At 47.4% G+C, this 18,594-nt stretch overlaps 1 protein-coding gene across 1 annotated transcript in view; it reads left to right on the forward strand.

The window, feature by feature from the left end:
• LOC147091935 (uncharacterized) overlaps window positions 1–18,594 on the forward strand; it is a 162,128-nt gene that overhangs the window by 83,543 nt on the left and 59,991 nt on the right. Inside the window, exon 3 of the mRNA XM_085976645.1 lies at window positions 16,137–17,822. Within this exon, the coding sequence (XP_085832771.1) occupies window positions 16,137–17,822 (1,686 nt within the window). The remainder of the gene's footprint in view (window positions 1–16,136; window positions 17,823–18,594) is intronic.

Here is an 18,594-nt window from a genome sequence, read left to right on the forward strand (position 1 = left end):
CCCCCAGTCTCTCTCTCTCTCCCCCCCCAGTCTCTCTCTCTCTCCCCCCCCAGTCTCTCTCTTTCTCCCCCCCAGTCTCTCTCTCTCTCCCCCCCCAGTCTCTCTCTCTCTCCCCCCCCAGTCTCTCTCTCTCTCCCCCCCCAGTCTCTCTCTCTCTCCCCCCCCAGTCTCTCTCTGCTCTCCCCCCCCAGTCTCTCTCTCTCTCCCCCCCCAGTCTCTCTCTCTCTCCCCCCCAGTCTCTCTCTCTCATCTCTCTCTCCCCCCCAGTCTCTCTCTCTCTCCCCCCCCAGTCTCTCTCTCTCTCCCCCCCCAGTCTCTCTCTCTCTCCCCCCCCAGTCTCTCTCTCTCTCCCCCCCCAGTCTCTCTCTCTCTCCCCCCCCAGTCTCTCTCTCTCTCCCCCCCCAGTCTCTCTCTCTCTCCCCCCCCCAGTCTCTCTCTCTCTCTCTCCCCCCCCAGTCTCTCTCTCTCTCCCCCCCCAGTCTCTCTCTCTCTCCCCCCCCAGTCTCTCTCTCTCTCCCCCCCCAGTCTCTCTCTCTCTCCCCCCCCAGTCTCTCTCTCTCTCTCCCCCCCCAGTCTCTCTCTCTCTCCCCCCCCCAGTCTCTCTCTCTCTCCCCCCCCAGTCTCTCTCTCTCTCCCCCCCCCAGTCTCTCTCTCTCTCCCCCCCAGTCTCTCTCTCTCTCCCCCCCCAGTCTCTCTCTCTCTCCCCCCCCAGTCTCTCTCTCTCTCTCTCTCTCTCTCTCTTTTCCCCCCCCCCAGTCTCTCTCTCTTTTCCCCCCCCAGTCTCTCCCCCCCAGTCTCTCTCTCTCTCTCCCCCCCCAGTCTCTCTCTCTCTTTCCCCCCCCCAGTCTCTCTCTCTCTCCCCCCCCCCAGTCTCTCTCTCTCTCTCTCCTCCCCCCCCCGTCTTTCTCTACTCCCCCCCAGTCTCTCTCTTTCTCTCTCTCTCCCCCCCCCCCCCCCAGTCTCTCTCTCTCTCTCTCCTCCCCCCCGTCTTTCTCTACTCCCCCCAGTCTCTCTCTCTCTTCCAACAACAACATGCCCTCAAAGAACCCTCGGCACCGCCGGGCACTCCAGCTAGTTTGTAATAAACAGTACTAGCAAAATTAATGGGACTAAAAGTCGATAAATCCCAAGGACCGGATGACCTACATCCTAGGGTTTTGAAAGAGGTGGCCATTGAGATAGTGGACGCATTGGCTGTCATCTTCCAAAATTCTATAGCTTCTGGAACGGTTCCTGCAGATTGGAGGATAGCAAATGTAATAATAATAATATAATAATAATCAACTTTATTGTCATTGTTAGTGCACAAGTGCAGTACAACGAAATGTAGGCTTGCGGCTCCTGAGAGTGTACATTTAGATTAAGACATTTAAACATTCAACATACATTTGGCTTGTAATACATTAACATAAACATAACCATAATAAAGTGCATTGGCAGAAGTGCAGGCTTTAGAGTTTATTTGTGGAGTTCAGTAGGATGACAGCCCTGAGAAAGAAGCTGTTCCTAAATCTGGTCGTACGCGTGCGAATGCATCTGTAGCGTCTCCCAGATGGCAGGAGGGCGAACAGACTGGCTGGGGTGGGTAGGGTCTTTGATGATCGACCGTGACCTCCGTAAACCGCGTTTCTGGTATATGTGCTCTATGTTCGGTAGCCGGGTGCCAGTAATGCGTTGGGCAGTTTTGACTACCCCACTGCAGGGCTTTCCGGTCATAGTAGCGACAGCTGCCATACCATACTGTGATACAGTTCGTCAGGATGCTCTCTATTGTGCAGCGGTAAAAGTTAGAGAGGATCAGGGGTGACAGGTTACATCCCTTCAACCTCCTTAAGAAATATAGATGCTGCTGGGCCTTCTTCACCAGAGAGGAGCTATTGAGGGACCAGGAGAGGTATTCCGTGATGTGGACTCCGAGGAACTTAAAGCTGTCCACCCTTTCCACCACAGCCCCATTGATGTGGATGGGGGTGTGACTTCCGTCTTTAGACTTCCTGAAGTCTACAATGATTTCTTTTGTTTTCTTGATGTTAAGGGCCAGGTTGTTATCGGCGCACCACTTCACGAGATGCTGGACCTCCTCCCTGTAGGCTGACTCATCGTTGTTGGTGATCTGGCCTACTGTGGCGGTACACCGGTTGTCCCTTACATATAGATATATATATAATTCCCTTTAACTTACCTAACTGTATGTACTTAACTTACTTATGTATGTATAACTTACCTGTTGGGGCCGTTGCCCCTTTAACTTACCTGTTGGGCCGTTGCCCCTTTAAGAGGTGACCTAACACGCTGACGTCACGCATCACGTGACGCACGCGCGCCGGCCGCCGGCCCGACTCGGTCTTCCAAGACGGCCGCCGGCACAGCCTGGCCTACCGCGACTTCGGCCGCATCGGCCAGCCGACGGGAGCGATGCGACCTTCCGCGGCAAGCGCCGGCACAGCCCGGCCTCGTGACCTCGGCCTCAACGGCCAGTCTCTGTACCGGGAGACGCGCTGACGCAACGACGCGGTCACGTGACGCCCCAAGCGTGGGCAAACGCGACGACGCGCATCACGTGATGCTCTAAGCGCGGGAAACGCAACCGAGCATGATGACGTCATCACGCTCCCCACAGGACTGCGAACTCAGTCCTTGTGGAGTCCCCGCTGGGACAAGACCTACACCACGGTGCTCCTACAGTCAGCCATCTTACCTGCTATCTTACCTGATGTAATTAGCCTGTTCCTGTAAATAAACAACTTATTTATAGTTCGTCGAAGTCAAACTCTCTTATTTAGTGGCGATCTACACGAACCGCTACACTACTACTGTGGTATCATCCGCAAACTTGCTGATCGTGTTGGAACCATGAACAGCCACACAGTCGTGGGTGAAGAGGGAGTAGAGGAGGGGGCTCAGCACACATCCTTGTGGGGCCCCCGTGTTCAGGGTCGGGGGGGGGGAGGTGTGGTTACCTAATTTGACAGACTGGGGTCTGTTTGTTAGGAAGTCCAGGGTCCAGTTGCAGAGGGAAGTGTTCAGGCCAAGAGTGTGGAGTTTGGTGGGCAGCTTGTTGGGGACGATAGTGTTGAATGCTGAGCTGTAGTCTATGAACAGCATTCTGATGTAGGTCTCTTTACCATTCAGTGTAGAGCAGTTGTGATTGCATCCTCCGTTGATCTGTTTGCACGATAGGCAAACTGGTGTTGGTCAAGAGAGGCGGGGACACTGGCTTTGATGTGAGCCAGGACCAGTCTCTCTCAACACTTCATTATGATGGGTGTGAGTGCGACAGGTCGATAGTCGTTCAGGCACGTGTCAGCCGTTTGTTTTGGCACAGGAATAATGGTAGCGGTCTTGAAGCATGTAGGAACTACTGCCTGTGCCAATGACAGATTGAAGATGGCGGTGAAGACATCAGCCAGCTGATCACATTCCTTGAGTACCCGTCCAGGGATGCTATCCGTTCCAGCAGCCTTTCGTGTGTTCACTCCACGTAGAACACCCCTTACGTCTGAGGTCGACAGAGTGAGCACCTGGTCTTCCGGGGGTGGCAAGGCTTTGGTAGCCAGCTCACTGTTGTCCCTGTCGAAGCGAGCGTAGACATTAAGCTCCTCCGGAAGGGAGGCATCGCTAACCCTGCTATTTAAGAAAGGAGGGAGAGAGAAAATGAGTAACTACAGACCTGTTAGCCTCACATCAGTAGTTGGGGAAAATGCTGGAATCTATTATAAAGGATGCAATAACTGGGCACTTAGAAACTAATAGTAAGATTGGGCAGAGTCGAACTGGATTTATGAAAGGGAAATCCTGTTTGACAAACCTATTGGAGTTCTTTGAGGATGTAACTAGTGGAGTAGACAAAGGGGAACCGGTAGATGTGATAGAAACATAGAAACATAGAGATAGGAACAGGAGTAGGCCATTCGGCCCTTCGAGCCTGCTCCGCCATTCAATGAGATCATGGCTGATCTTCATCTGAGATCTTAGCTGATCTTACCAGTTCAGTACCCCGTCCCCGCCTTTTCTCCGTAACCCTTAATCCCCTTAGCCTTCAGAAATATATCCAATTCTCTCTTGAAAATATTTATTGAATTAGCCTTCACAGCCCTCTGTGGCAGGGAATTCCACAGGCTCACCACTCTTTGAGTGAAGAAATTCTTCCTCATCTCTGTTTTAAATGATTTGCCTGCTATTTTTAGACTGTGGCCCCTGGTTCTGTGCTCCCCTGCCATTGGAAACATTCTCTCTGAATTCAGCCTGTCCAGGCCTGCCATAATTTTATATGTTTCGATGAGATCCCCTCTCAATCTTCTAAACTCCAGTGAGTACAAGCCCAAACTATTCAATCTCTCCTCGTAGGTCATTCCCGCCATTCCAGGTATCAGCCTGGTGAATCGCCGCTGCACTCTTTCCATGGCAAGAACATCCTTCCGCAGATGGGGCGACCAAAACTGTACACAATACTCCAGATGCGGTCTCACCAGCACCTTGTACAGCTGTAGTAAGGTATCCCTATTCCTATACTCGAACCCCCTTGATATGAAGGCCAACATACCATTTGCCTTCTTAATCGCCTGTTGCACCTGCATGCTCTCCTTCAGTGACTGGTGCACAAGAACACCCAGGTCCCTCTGCACTTCCCCATCTCCCAATCTATTGCCATTTAGATAATAATCTACCCTCCTGTTTTTACCCCCAAAGTGGATAACCTCGCATTTATCCACATTATAGTGCATCTGCCACGTATCCGCCCATTCGGATGTATTTGGATTTTCAGAAGGCCTTTGATAAGGTCCCACACAAGAGGTTGGTGAACAAAATTAGGGCACATGGAATTGGGGGTAATATACTAGCATGGATTGAGAACTGGTTAACAGACAGAAAACAGAGTAGGGATAAACAGATCTTTTTCAGGATGGCAGGCTGTGACTAGTGGGGTACCGCAAGGATCGGTGCTTGGGCCCCAGCTATTCACAATCTATGTCAATGATTTGGTTGAGGGGACTAAATGTAACATTTCCAAATTTGCTGATGATACAAAGCTAGGTGGCAGTGTCAGTTGTGAAGAGGATGTGAAGAGGCTTCAAGGGGATCTCGACAGGCTCAGTGAGTGGGCGAGAACATGGCAGATGGAACATAATGTGGATAAATTTGAAGTTATCCACTTTGGTAGAAAAAACAGAAAGGCAGAATATTTCCTAAATGGTGAAAGATTGGGGAATGCAGATGCTCAAAGGGACCTGGGTGTCCTTGTACATTAGTCACTGAAAGTGAATGTGCAGGTGCAGCAAGCCATTAGGAAGGCAAATGGTATGCTGGCCTTCATTACAAGAGGATTTGAGTACAGGAGTAAAGAAGTCTTACTCCAATTATATAGGGCCTTGGTGAGACCACACCTGGAGTACTGTGTACAATTTTGGTCTCCTTACCTAAGGAAGGATATACTTGCCATAGAGGGAGTGCAACGAAGGTTCACGAGATTGATTCCTGGGATGGCGGGACTGTCGTATGAGAAGAGATTGAGTAAACAAGGCCTGTATTCTCTTGAATTCAGAAGAATGAGAGGGGATCTCATTGAAGCATACAAAATTATTACAGGGCTTGATAGGGTGGATGCTGGGAGAATGTTTCCCTTGGCTGGGGAGTGTAGAACCAGGGGCCACAGCCTCAGGATAAAGGGTAGGCCATTCAGGACTGAGGTGAGAAGAAATTTCTTCACAGAGAGTGGTGAATCTTTGGAATTCTCTACCCCAGAGGGCTGTGGAGGCTCAGTCATTGGGTATATTCAAAACAGAAGTCGATAGATTTCTGACTAGTAAGGGCATCAAGGGATATGGCGATAGGGCCGGTGAATGGAGTTGAGACAGAAGATCAGCCATGATCTCATTGAATGGCGGAGCAGGCTCAAAGGGCCGAATGGCCGACTCCTGCTCCTGTTTCTTATGTTCTTAAACCTTAATAAATCACTGGTTAGGCACCAGCTGGAGTATTGTGTCCAGTTCTGGGAACCACACTTTAGGAAGGATGTCAAGGCCTTGGAGAGGGTGCAGAGGAGATTTACCAGGATGGTTCCAGGGATGAGGGACTTCAGTTATGTGGAAAGACTGGAGAAGCTGGGATTGTTATCCTTAGAGCAGAAGGTTAAGGAGAGATTTAATAGAGGCGTTCAAAATCATGAAGGGTTTGGATAGAGTAAATAAAGAGAAACTGTTTCCAGCGGCAGGAGGGTCGGTAACCAGAGGACACAGATTGAAGATAATCGGTAAAAGAACCAGAGGTGACATGAGGAAACATTTTTTTACACAGCGAGTTGTTGTGATCTGGAATGCACTGCCTGAAAGGGCGGTGGAAGCAGATTCAATAGTAACTTTCAAAAGAGAATTGGATCGATACTTTTAAGGGGAAAAATTTGCAGGGATATGAGGGGAGTGAGAATAATTGGAGAGTTCTTTGAAAGACTCCAAGGGTTAAGTTATGAGGAGGGATTACACAAACTAGGGTTGTATTCCCTAGAATTTAGAAGGTTAAGGGGCGATCTGATGGAAGTTTTCGAGATATTGAGGGGAAATAGAGAGGGGCGATAGAGAGAAACTATTTCTGCTGGTTGGGGATTCTAGGACTAGGGGGCAGAGTCTAACAATTAGAGCCAGACCTTTCAGGAGTGAAATTCGGAAACACTTCTACACACAAAGGGTGGTAGAGGTTTCGAACTCTCTTCCGCAAACGGCAATTGATGCGAGATCAATCGTTCATTTTAAATCGGAGACTGATAGATTTTTGTTAACCAAAGGTAATAAGGGATATGGGCCAAAGGCGGGTGTATGGAGTGAGGCTGCAGACCAGCCATGATCTCATTGAATGGCGGAGCAGGCTCGAGGGACTGAATGGCCTCCTCCTGCACTGTATAGAAACATAGAATATAGGAGCAGGAGTAGGCCATTCGGCCCCTCGAGCCTGCTCCACCATTCAATGAGATCATGGCTGATCATCCAAACTCAGTACCCGGTCCCTGCCTTCTCCCCATATCCCTTGATCCCTTTAGCCTTAAGAAATATATCTAACTCCTTCTTGAATATATTTAATGAAGTGGCCTCTACTGCCTTCTGTGGTAGAGAATTCCACAGGTTCACCACTCTCTGGGTGAAGAAATTCCTCCTCATCTTTGTCCTAAATGGCTTACCCCTTATCCTTAGACTGTGATCCCTGGTTCTGGACTCCCCTGCCATCGGGAACATCCTTCCTGCATCTAGTCTGTCTAGTCCTGTTAGAATTTTATAAGTTTCAATGAGATTACATCTCATTCTTCTAAACTCCAGCTTAGTACAAGCCCAATCGACCCAATCTCTCCTCATACATCATTCCTGCCATCCCAGGTATCAGTCTGGCGAATCTTCGCTGCAGTCTCTCCATGGCAAGAGCATCCTTCCTCAGATAAGGTGACCAAAACTGCACACAATACTCAAGGTGTGGTCTCACAAAGGCCCTGTACAACTGCAGCAAGACATCCTTGCTCCTGTACTCAAACCTTTTTGCTTCGACGGCCAACATACCATTTGCCTTCTTAACCGCCTGCTGCACCTGCATGCTTACCTTCAGCGACTGGTGCACAAGGACACCCAGGTCTCGTTGCACTTCCTCTTCTCCCAATCTATTGCCATTCAGATAATAATCCGCCTTCCTGTTTTTGCCACCAAAGTGGATAACCTCGCATTTATCCACGTTATATTGCATCTGCCATGTTTCTGCCCAATCGCCCAACCTGTCCAAATCATCCTGGAGTTTCTCAGCATCCTCCTCACAGCACGCACACCCACCCAGCTTTGTGACGTCTGCAAAGTTGGAGATATTACATCTAGTTCCCTCGTCTAGATTATTAATATATATTGTGAATAGCTGGGGTCCTAGCACCGATCCCTGCGATATCGCTCGATAATTCTTTAAAATAGGCTTTGCTGACTCGGCAAACCTCATTTGCTTTGCTGTTTTTTGGCTGACTAAATAAAAGTTTTTTTTTGGCTGAATGCAGGTATTTAATTGAGTTAGTTCAGGCTTGCTGTCAGTCCTGGCCCTGGTCCCGCCCCTTCCTGCACCTCATTGGCTGACACCACGAGGGGGAAGGGAGGGTGATTGACAGGTGACAATTGATAGACGCGCCTGCCTGCGCTGTGATTGGTGCAGGGGAAGGCCAGTGGGCGTGTCCGGCCCCCGGGCCCACGTGGGGCAGTCAAAGGCTGGCTGGAGCGCATGCGCAGTCCGCCTCGCACCGTTGGAAAGCTTTTCAATTATTTTTTTTTGCGAAACAAATTGAAAACACTCATTAATTCCCCCAACCTCCACCCCTCTTGAAATAAGGAATAGATTTGCCTTTCTAATCTAGGCTTTAGTAACTTAAAAATCCTGTAGCACATCTTTCAACACCCAGTCCCAACTAAAGGCTGGAAAGAACTGAATTTAAGATGGCCACCACAAATCACATGACATCAACTACCAATGAGATTACAGCATATATCCCAAGGCAGGAAACAAACAGCCAATCACAATACTTCTTACTAAACATAAAGAATAATCACCACATTCACCCCTCCTTTTAAAATATACTCCAACCTAAATAACCTTTACAATTTATAATTAATTATTTACAACTAAAACTATGCACAGACAAAATAAAACTATTCAATGTGACACAATACTAAGTGAGCAACAACAAATAGTAACATTGCACATAAGTATTAAGTATCTCAACTAAAACAATATAATATAATATTTCAACAATTTTAAAACATTACTATCAATTTAAAAGTCCATTTTCAATCGGTCGACTGGATATCTTGTTCGTGTCGACCTTCTTAACCTTGGTGAAATTCCTTGCCCTCCCACACCAGGAGACACAGAAGTATCTTCTGCAGGAAGGCTATCCATATCCCGATTTTCAACGGTTTCCGGATTAGAAATCCCATCAGGAGGTAAACTGGGACGGTCATGAACATCCATCGAGGGCTGACTAATAGAAGTATAATTATCTGCAGTCGGATTGGAAATATTCGTAGTATCTGTAACAGCATCCACATTATCTGAATCATGACTATTGTTAATATCCTCAGAAGAGGGCTGGCCACCACAAGGAGCCAAGTCTTTAATTGAAACGGTACTTTCTTTCCCATCTTGGAATCGAATATGAGCATATTGGGAATTTGCCTCCAACAGCTCCACCTCCTCCACTAAAGGATCATATTTTGACAATCTAACATGGCGTCTAAGCAGCACAGGTCCCTGCATAGTAAGCCACGAAGGTACCGAATATCCCGTAGTAGATCTCCGCGGATAGTTAAAGAGCCTTTCATGGGGGGTCACGTTAGTAGCCGTTGAAAGCAATGATCTAATGGAATGCAGGGCATCAGGCAGTACCATTTCCCACTGTGTATTCTTAAGGTTCCAGGATGTCAAAGCCAACATAACTGCCTTCCAGATCACCCCATTGTATCGTTTGCACTGTCCATTACCCTGGGGATTATACGGGGTAGTTCTGCTAGTAGAAATTCCCCGACTCTGAAGGTATTCCTTCAACTGGGAAGACATAAAAGAACTTCCCTGATCCGAATGGATATACGCAGGCATCCCAAAGATGACAAAAAGTTGAGTCAGACATTTGATAACTGTAGCAGTTGATACATCTGCGCAAGGAAAAGCAAAAGGGAACCTTGAAAACTCATCCACAACAGTAAATATATATCGGTTTTGAGTAGTTGAAGGAAGAGGCCCCTTGAAATCGACGCTCAAAAGGAGAAGTCGCCTTTATAAGATAAGCTCGTTGAGGCTTAAAGAAATTCGGTTTACACCGAGCACAGATAGAACATGATGAAGTCATCCGCTTGACGTCTTCAACTGAAAAGGGCAAATTCTTACTGCGTACGAAGTGTATCATCCTCGTAACCCCAGGATGGCATAAGGCATTGTGAAGATTAATAAGCGTATCTCCGTGAATCACAGAACAATAAGCCCTCGACAGCGCATCAGCAGCAACATTATCCTTCCCCGGACGATAAACTATATCAAAATGGTAACATGCCAACTCAATCCTCCACCTCATTATTTTATCATTCTTAATCTTTCCAAAATGTTTGACATCAAACATAAAGGACACAGACTTTTGATCAGTTACCAACGTAAAATGTCGCCCCGATAAATAATGTCTCCATTTACGCAGTGCTTCTACTATTGCATACGTCTCTTTCTCTATTGAAGAATGCCTTTTTTCACTATTGTTCAAGGTACGTGAGAAAAAGGCCACAGGTCTTCCATTTTGGTTCAGAGTAGCCCCAATTGTAAAGTCAGAAGCGTCCGTCTCAATCACAAAAGGAACCTGCTCATCAATAGAATGCACAACTGCTCCAAGGATATCCTTTTTAAAATTATCAAAACACGTCCTGGCCTCCCATGATAGAGGATATGTCGTAACCCGAATAAGAGGCCGGATCTTCTGTGAAAAATTTGCAATCCAATTCGAATAGTAAGAAAACAGTCCAACAACTCGTTGCAAAGCCTTATAATTAATAGGACAAGGTAAATCAATCAATGGTCACAGACGTTCTGGGTCTGGTTTAATCTTGTTTCCCGAGATAATGTACCCCAGTAGATTTACCTCAGTGGTCGAAAAGGTACACTTCTCTTTATTGAAAGTTAAACCAACTTTTTCCGCAGCTTGAAGGGATCTTTCTAAATTAGAATCATGCTCCACCCTTGATTTGCCACACACCGTGATGTCATCTAAGTATGAAAAGGTGTCAGAGAGAGAGTTATCACTTATAAAAGCATCCATTGCCCGTTGAAAACAAGCAACACCATTAGTAACACCAAATGGTATTCGGCAAAACTGATACAGCTTTCCACCAGCCTCAAAGGCCGTATATGGTTGATCCTTCTTAACAATAGGAATCTGATGATAAGCACTCTTTAGGTCAATAGTGCTAAAAACCTTATACTGAGATACTTTATTGATAAGCTCATCAATCTTAGGCAAAGGGTACGCATCTAATTGAGTATACCTATTAATAGTTTGGGAATAGTCTATCACCATTCGTTTCTTATGTCTCTCGTTAGTCATGACAACTACCTGTGCCCGCCAAGGCGAACAACTAGGTTCAATGATTCCTTCCAATAAGAGAAGTTGAACTTCAGAATTAATAAATTCTCTATCCTGACTGCTATACCTTCTTGACTTGGTAGCAATTGGCTTACAATCCGGCATCAAATTGGAAAAAAGTGATAATGGAGAAATGGATAAAGAGGTTAATCCACAAATAGATAAAGGTGGCTTAGTCCCTCCAAATGAAAGACTGAGAGACTCGTGTAACTGAAGCACATCATGACCAATCAAAACATCCGCACAGAGATTAGGCAAAACAGATAAGCATATATCAGTATACGTATTACCTAGAAGAATCAATTTCACAAGGCAACAACCAGCTACTTGTGAAGTGAGAGTCGTCTGAGTCATACACACCTGATAGGAAACAGGCGAAATTTTCAAATGCTTCTCCTTTGCAAACTGAAGACTTATAAAACTCTCGGTACTGCCCGTATCTATAAGGGCCTTCACTTCCAACCCATTAACTTGGGCCATAACTATAGCTTTGTTTAGGCCATGAGCAAATGCAGCAGAAATTGATGCAATAAACGCCCTATCTAAAGGCTGAATAGTCACAGAGGAGGTAATTGAACCTGATGATTTACACACACGTGCGTAATGACCTCTCTTGCCGCATTTACTACACGCAGCCTCCCGAGCAGGACACTTCAGACGAGGGTGCCGGACGTTCCCACAAATATAACACTTCTGAATCCTAGAGGCAACAGCCGCTGAAGTAGAAACTGTTTCAGAATCTAGTAAACCACTCCTATTAAGTCCACATAATTCCTTTTCATCCGGAACTGCCGAAACCACAGTCACAGGCCGATTAAAAAGAGCATAAGAATCCGAACTTCTCTGAGCCACATCCAATGTAGAAGCTTGCTCAAAAGCACTTTTAAGATCCAAAGTCTTATTTTCTAACAACCGCTGACGAATTGATCTAGACAGTAATCCATTAATAAAAGCATCCCGTACCGATTCTTCCTTATATTCTTCAGCCGTCACGGCCTTATAATTACAGTTAACACTAAGGCACCGAAGTGCTTGTAAATAAGTATCCAAAGATTCTCCCACCTGCTGCCTACGGGCAGATAGAAGGTGACGTGCAAATACCTCATTCTTTGGTTTAACAAAAATCTTTTCCAATGTAGAAATAGCCACTTCGTAAGTTTTACAGTCCAAAATATGCTTATACACATCCGGAGCAATGTAGTTGATCAGCATATTCAGCTTATTTAGAGACTCTTGATCCAACACGCCCAAAAAGTTTTTAAATGTACAATACCAATGTTTCCATTTATCATCCACTCCTGCAGAATTAGGGTCAGCATTGAATCGTTCTGGTTGAAGATATCGCTGACATAAAGTTAATAAATTGAAATAAGGAATAGATTTGCCTTTCTAATCTAGGCTTTATTAACTTAAAAATCCTGTAGCACATCTTTCAACACCCAGTCCCAACTAAAGGCTGGAAAGAACTGAATTTAAGATGGCCGCCACAAATCACATGACATCAACTACCAATGAGATTACAGCATATATCCCAAGGCAGGAAACAAACAACCAATCACAATACTTCTTACTAAACATAAAGAATAATCACCACCCCTCTAAAGTGCGATCATTATTATTTTTGTTTTTCCTCATTTGTGTAGGGTGTCTTCTTTTTACCTTGCGGTGGCGTGCGCCGATCCAACCGATCCCAGGTCGTTGCGTGCTGGCGTCACTGCGTAAGCGGAGGGGGGTGATTGACACGAGGCGCCCGCCAATCAGGAGCGCGGAAAACGCTGGGCGGACCGGGCGGGCTGACGGTCCTCCAACCAATGGCGGCGCGGGAAGGGGGCAGGACCTCAGTGGGCTGCAGGCCACTTTCCTGCTTTCATTGTCTGCAGGAGCTGTTAAAGGGGAGGGTGGGAAAAAAACAAGCTTGTGAGTGTTTATTCCTTTGCATTACCTTTATTGCAAGGCTATTCATCAATTGCATTGATTTAAAATTAAGTGAACCTTTTCTCTTTTTGACTTTTATCCAGAACAAAGAGCCCTGGTGCTGTGAACATTTTGGTGGGCAGCCACTTTTAAAGGGACAAAGACCAGCATTCTTCCTCCTCTCTCTCTCGTGAGTATTTGTGGTGGGTGAGAGGGTGGGGGGTGAGTCAAAGGCGACTGCGGCCCCTTTTCAACAAAAAAATTGCTTGGCCATTTAAAGGGGAATGGGTGCCCCCCAGGTATTTAAAGGGGCAGTGCCTCTCTCTTTCTGTATCATGTCAGAGCAGGGAGATTCTGCTTGAACTTTACAAAAACACCAGTTAGGCCACCGCGTGCAGTTCTGGTCGTCCCATTGCAGGAAAGATGTGACTGCTCGAGACAGGAGATTTACGAGGATGTTGCCAGGACTAGAGAATTTCAGCTACAAGGAAAGATTGAATACATAGAAACATAGAAGATAGGAGTAGGAGCAGGCCATTCAGCCACTCGAGCCTGCTCTGCCATTTAATGAGATCATGGCTGATCATCCAAATTCAGTACCCTGTCCCTGCCTTCTCCCCATATCCCTTTAGCCTTAAGAAATATATAAGTACAGGAGTAAAGAAGTCTTACTCCAATTATATAGGGCCTTGGTGAGACCACACCTGGAGTACTGTGTACAATTTTGGTCTCCTTACCTAAGGAAGGATATACTTGCCATAGAGGGAGTGCAACGAAGGTTCACGAGATTGATTCCTGGGATGGCGGGACTGTTGTATGAGAAGAGATTGAGTAAACTAGGCCTGTATTCTCTTCAATTCAGAAGAATGAGAGGGGATCATATTGAAACATACAAAATTATTACAGGGCTTGATAGGGTGGATGCTGGGAGAATGTTCCCCCTGGCTGGGGAGTCTAGAACCAGGGGTCACAGTCTAAGGTTAAGGGGTAAGCCATTTAGGACAGAAATGAGGAGGAATTTCTTCACCCAGAGAGTGGTGAACCTGTGGAATTCTCTACCACAGAAGGCAGTGGAGGCCAATTCATTAAATATATTCAAGAATGAGTTAGATATATTTCTTAAGGCTAAAGGGATCAAGGAATATGGGGAGCAGGCAGGGACAGGGTACTGAGTTTGGATGATCAGCCATGATCTTATTGAATGGCGGAGCAGGCTCGAGGGGCCGAATGGCCTACTCCTGCTACTATCTTCTATGTTTCTGTCTTAAAGGAGGATAGCGAGGCGGAGAGGTTCAGGGAGGGAATTACAGAGCTTAGGGCCGAGGCAACAGAAGACACGGCCACTGATGGTGCAGCGATTATAATCAGGGATGCTCAGGAGGGCAGAATTACAGGAGCGCAGATGTCTTGGGGGGAGGAGGTTGTTTACTTTGGAATCGAGGAGGCTGAGGGGAGACCTGATTGAGGTGTATAAAATTCTGAGGGGCCGAGATAGGAAGGACCTATTTCCCTTGGCAGAGGGGTCCACAACCAGGGGACGTAGATTTAAAGTAATTGGTCAGAGCTTTAGAGGGGAGTTGAGGAGAAATGTTTTCACCCAGAGGGTGGTGGGGGTCTGGAACTCACTGCCTGACAGGGTGGTAGAGGCAGAAACTCTCATCACATTTTAAAAAGTACTTGGATGTGCACTTGAATTGCCATAACCTGCAAGGCCACGGACCAAGTGCTGGAAAGTGGGATTAGTGTGGATAGCATTTAATCGGCCGGCACGGACAAGATGGGCCGAATGGCCTCCTTCTGTGTCATTATTTTTCTATGATTCTATCGCGGGCGGCGGGTGGTTGTGAGGCTGAAGGGAATAACTAAGATAGGGAGGGGCGAGGCCATGGAGGGATTTGAAAACAAGGATGAGAATTTTGAAATCGAAGCATTGCTTAATCGGGAGCCAATGTAGGTCAGAGAGCACGGGTGATGGGTGAACGGGACTTGGTGTTGAGTTACGACACGGGTAGTTTTGGATCACCTCAAGTTTACATAGGGTAGAATGTGGGAGGCCAGCCAGGAGTGCGTTGGAATAGTCGAGTCTAGAGGTAAGAAAGGCCCGGCTGAGGGTTTCAGCAGTGGATGAGCTGAGGCAGGGGCGGAGACGGGCGATGTTACCGAGGTGGAAATAGGCGGTCTTTGTTATGCTGCAGATATGTGTTCGGAAGCTCATTTCAGGGTCAGATATGACAGCGAGGTTGTGAACAGTGTGGTTCAGCCTCAGACAGATGTTAGGGAGAGGGATGGAGTCAGTGGCTAGGGAACGGAGTTTGTGGCAGGGACTGAAAACAATTGCTTTAGTCTTCCCAATATTTAATTGGAGAAAATTTCTGCTCACCCAGAACCGGATTAGAGATCGTGGAGGGGTCGAGAGAATTGGTGGTGAGGTAGAGCTGGGTGTCGTCAGCGTACATGTGGAAACTGAGGCTGTGTTTTCAGATGATGTCACCAAGGGGCAGCATTTAGATGAGAAATAGGAGGGGCCCAAGGATAGATCCTTGGGGGACACCAGAGGTAACGATGCAGGAGCGGGAAGAGAAGCCATTGCAGGTGATTCTGTGGCTACGATTAGATAGATAAGAATGAAACCAGGCGAGTGCAGTCCCACCCAGCTGGACAACAGTGGAGAGGCATTGGGAGAAGGATGGAGTGGTCAACCATGTCAAAGGCTGCAGACAAGTCAGGAAGGACGAGGAGGGATAGTTTACCTTTGTCACAGTCACAAAGGATGTCATTTGATGAGACTTGTTTTGACTTCAGGACCAAGTCACTGAGGTGGATTGGGCTGTTTCTGGCCCGGTGGTTATTGTGGGCACGGCTGGACACCAGTGGGACCGGCTCTACCCTGTTGGTTCTTTGAGACAAAATTAGCCAAAAAAAAACCCTTCTTCCCCACTTACCCTTTCTACACTCCTTTTACAGGGTTTTAGAAGTGGAGCATTTACAGACAGGAAGCTCAAACCAAACATCACGTCAAGATCTGACAGAGTCGCTCGATTCCTCAGGACCTGATTCAGTCGCTCCTCCAATCTGCTGGAACACCCGTGAGTTCACACTGATGAGAGACCTTTTAAATGTTCTGAAAGAGCTTCAAAATCTACAAATACCTGAAGCGGGGAGAAACCCCGGCCCCGTGTGTGGGAAGGGATTCACTCAGCCATCCACTCCAATGATACACCAGCAAGTTCACACTAGGGAGAGACCTTTAACCCGCTCCGTGTGTGGGCAGGGATTAATTTCACCCTCCATGCTGCTGAGACACCAGCTTGTCCACACTGATGAGAGACCGTTGACCTGCTCCGTGTTTTTGAAGCGATTCTCTCATTCTGCCACCCTCCTGAGCCACCAGCTTGTTCACATTAAATGTTCTGACTGTGGGAAGAGATTTAATAGGTCCCAGGATCTGAAGAGACACCAGCTGGAGAGAGCAGGAGAGATTCTGTTGACCTGCTCCGTGTGTGGGAAGAGATTCACTCGGTCCTCGAATTTGCTGGCACACCAGCGAGTTCACACTGGGGAGAGGCCGGTGAAACATTCTGACTGTGGGAAAAGCTTTAAAAGGTCCCAGGAGCTGAAGGGACACCAGCTGGAGAGAGCAGGAAAGAGGCCATTCACCTGCTCCGTGTGTGGGAAGGGATTCACTCAGTCGTCCGACCTGTTGAGACACCAGCGAGTTCACACTGATGAGAGACCATTTAAATGTTCTGACTGTGGGAAGAGCTTTAAAAGCTCCGTGGAACTGAAGTTACACCAGCGAGTTCACACTGATGAGAGACCATTTAAATGTTCTGACTGTGGGAAGAGCTTTAAAAGCTCCGTGGAACTGAAGGTACACCAGCGAGTTCACACTGATGAGAGACCATTTACATGTCCTGTCTGTGGGAAGAGCTTTAAAAGCTCCACGGAACTGAAGTTACACCAGCGAGTTCACACTGATGAGAGACCATTTAAATGTTCTGACTGTGGGAAGAGCTTCAAAAGCTGCGCGGGGCTGAAGGTACACCAGCAAGTTCACACTGATGAGAAACCATTTATATGTTCTGTCTGTGGGAAGAGCTTTAAAAGCTCCACGGAACTGAAGTTACACCAGCGAGTTCACACTGATGAGAGACCATTTAAATGTTCTGACTGTGGGAAGAGCTTCAAAAGCTGCGCGGGACTGAAGGTACACCAGCAAGTTCACACTGATGAGAGACCATTTACATGTTCTGTCTGTGGGAAGAGCTTTAAAAGCTCCAGGGAGCTGAAGAGACACCAGCGAGTTCACACTGGGGAGAGGCCATTCACCTGCTCCGTGTGTGGGAAGGGATTCACTCAGTCCTCGAATTTGCTCAAACACCAGCGAGTTCACACTGGGACTGGGGAGAGGCCGTTCACCTGTTCCGTGTGTGGGAAGGGATACACTCAGTCCTCGTCTCTGCTCGAACACCAGCGAGTTCACACTGGGGAGAGACCGTTCACCTGCTCCGTGTGTGGGAAGAGCTTTAAAAGGTCCGGGGAGCTGAAGAGACACCAGCGAGTTCACACTGGGGAGAGGCCATGCACCTGCTCCGTGTGTGGGAAGGGATTCACTCAGTCCTCGAGCCTGCTCAAACACCAGCGAGTTCACACTGGGGAGAGGTCGTTCACCTGCTCAGTGTGTGGGAAGAGCTTTAAAACCTCTAGGGATCTGAAGGGACACCAGCGAGTTCACACTGATGAGAGTGTGGCAAAACCACTAAGTGACTTACATAATTGTCTGTAACCAATGTTATTACCTCTAGCATTAATTGTCTAATCAATGTTATTACCTTTCAAGTTGGCTTTGGTTAAACAGAGCTAGATCGACAACATCGCGATCTGACGCGATGACGTCATCACGTGGGTCACGTGACATCCCCTTCGGCGGGAAACATGATGACGTCATGACGTCGGAGGTAGAGGGCGGGACCAGCCAGTCCTCATGTGGATTGAAAGAAAAGACCTGTTTTGAGCTTCTCCTGTAGTTTCTTGTTTTGTAAAGTTCTTAGACAATAAATTCAGTTTGTTAACTTCCAGTAAGTTATAGATTCTTTGTTAGGAGTGCAGAGACTCCTACATTGGTGACCCCGATTCCTCGCGATCGTTTTTCACGGTGAACGCCGAACACAGGCCAGTGATGGAGGCCAACGCAGTGGCCTTGAAGCTCCCCCAATTCTGGGAACAACAGGCGCAATCTGAGCTCCGCAACATTGTTCAGGATCAGACCAGATATCTCCACGTGGTCTCCGCCCTCGAGAGCTCGACGGCGTCGAGAATCATCAGCCTGCTGGAGAGTCCTCCGACTGCTGACAAATATGTCGCCATCAAGACACGATTGCTGCAGGTATTTGGTCTCACCAAAGCGGAGCGCGCTCGCCGTTTACTGGCTCTACCAGGGTTAGGAGACTCCAAACCCTCGGAAATGATGAGTCATATGCTGACTCTCCTGGGGTCCGAGCCCCAGTGCTTTCTGTTTCGCAACTGTTCCTTACTCAACTTCCTGAGCAAGT

This window comes from Somniosus microcephalus, unplaced genomic scaffold (genome assembly GCF_052327205.1).
Source record: "Somniosus microcephalus isolate GS21.2 unplaced genomic scaffold, FLI_Smic_1.0 unresolved_chr3, whole genome shotgun sequence".
NCBI classification, from domain to species: domain Eukaryota; kingdom Metazoa; phylum Chordata; class Chondrichthyes; order Squaliformes; family Somniosidae; genus Somniosus; species Somniosus microcephalus.